Source organism: Colobus angolensis, unplaced genomic scaffold (genome assembly GCF_000951035.1).
Source record: "Colobus angolensis palliatus isolate OR3802 unplaced genomic scaffold, Cang.pa_1.0 Scaffold128, whole genome shotgun sequence".
NCBI classification, from domain to species: Eukaryota; Metazoa; Chordata; class Mammalia; order Primates; family Cercopithecidae; genus Colobus; species Colobus angolensis.
This window is the reverse complement of record NW_012114030.1, coordinates 3,130,380-3,131,798: the sequence shown is the minus strand read 5'-3', so window position 1 is coordinate 3,131,798 and position 1,419 is coordinate 3,130,380. Positions and strand designations below refer to the sequence as shown.

General features: G+C 51.4%; 1 protein-coding gene across 1 annotated transcript in view; it reads left to right on the top strand.

Moving 5' to 3' along the window:
- Positions 1-1,419, top strand: part of CTF1 (cardiotrophin 1) — a 6,780-nt gene that overhangs the window by 2,152 nt on the left and 3,209 nt on the right. Inside the window, exon 2 of the mRNA XM_011933657.1 lies at positions 632-768. Within this exon, the coding sequence (XP_011789047.1) occupies positions 632-768 (137 nt within the window). The remainder of the gene's footprint in view (positions 1-631; positions 769-1,419) is intronic.

The following is a 1,419-nucleotide window of genomic DNA, read 5'->3' as shown; positions in this document are numbered from 1 at the left end:
AAAATTTAAAAAATTAACTGAGTGTGGTGGTGTGGGTCTGTAGTCCCAGCTACTTGGGAGGCTAAGGTGGGAGGATCGCCTGCTCCCAGGAATTCGAGGCTGCAGTGAGTTATGATCACACCCCTGTATTCCAGCCTAGGTGACAGAGCAAGACACCATCTCTGAAAGAAGGAAAAAAGTCACACTTGTGTTGGCTGCCTTTAAAGCACAGAGCTAGCAGGATTTCCTGTGGGATTGGGTGTGCAGAGTAAGAAAAAAATGAAGCATCAAAGAGCACACCATGACTTTGGCCTGAACAATTGGAAGAATGGAAATGTCTTTACCTGAGACAGGGGAGCTGGGAGAGGAGGGGCTTGGGGGAAATATTCAAGAATTAAATCCTGGATATTTTGGGTTCGAGATGCTTACTAATATTCAAGTGAAAATGTCAAGTAGCTGAATCAATGAGCCTGGAGTTCAGAGTGTTCTGGGCCGGGATAATCTTACCTGCAGGAGGGTTTGTCACTGACTTGGATATGCAAGATCGCTGTAGCCCACAAGGGATGGGACCTTTTCCTGAGTTGTGGAGATGAATGAATGAATCGGAGGCAGGGTCGGGGCCACAATGCTGACCTCTGACTTCCTCCGCCAGCCCACCTCTGCCTGCTGACCCTGCTGTTGCCACTCCTCAGCTCAGCAGCCCCCATCTCCCCGGCTGAGTCCATCAGTCAAGCCTATAGCCTGGCCCTCTACATGCAGAAGAACACGTCAATGCTGCTGCAGACTTACGTGAGTGACAAGGGGCATGAGCAGGGGACAAGGGGAGAGAGACGCTGCCTCCCTGGCCCTACCATGGGTAGGGTGAGCAGAACAAGTCCAGAAGAAGACTCCTCCATGGCCCAAGGGGACAGGGATGCCTGTAACACTCTAGTGTTCACTGGAGCCACACACGCTCTTGCCACTCATGTCACTAGTGCCTGGGTGACCTTAGGCAAGTCATTCTTCCTCTCTTGGTCTCAGCTTCCTCATCTGTAAAATGAGATGCTGAGCATGCCTTTGCTGACCTCCCAGGACTGTGACAGTGTTCAAAGGACACACCGAGAGAGAAGGGCTTTACATAGCCACGTTTAATTCCCCACCATTCATGCTGTGTGATTACCTGGGCCCATGCCTGCTTGGAACTCTATCCCCAATGTCTGTCACCCAGGCTGGAGCGCAGTGGTGTGATATCGGCTCACTGCAATGTCCACATCCCGGGTTCAAGTGATTCCTGTCCCTCAGCCTCCCGAGTAGCTAGGATTACAGGTGCATGTCACCATGCCTGGCTAATTTTTGTATTTTCAGTAGAGACAGGGTTTCACCATGTTGGCCAGGCTGGTCTTGAACTCCTGGCCTCAATTGATCCACCTGCCTCAGCCTCCCAATGTGCTGGGATTACAG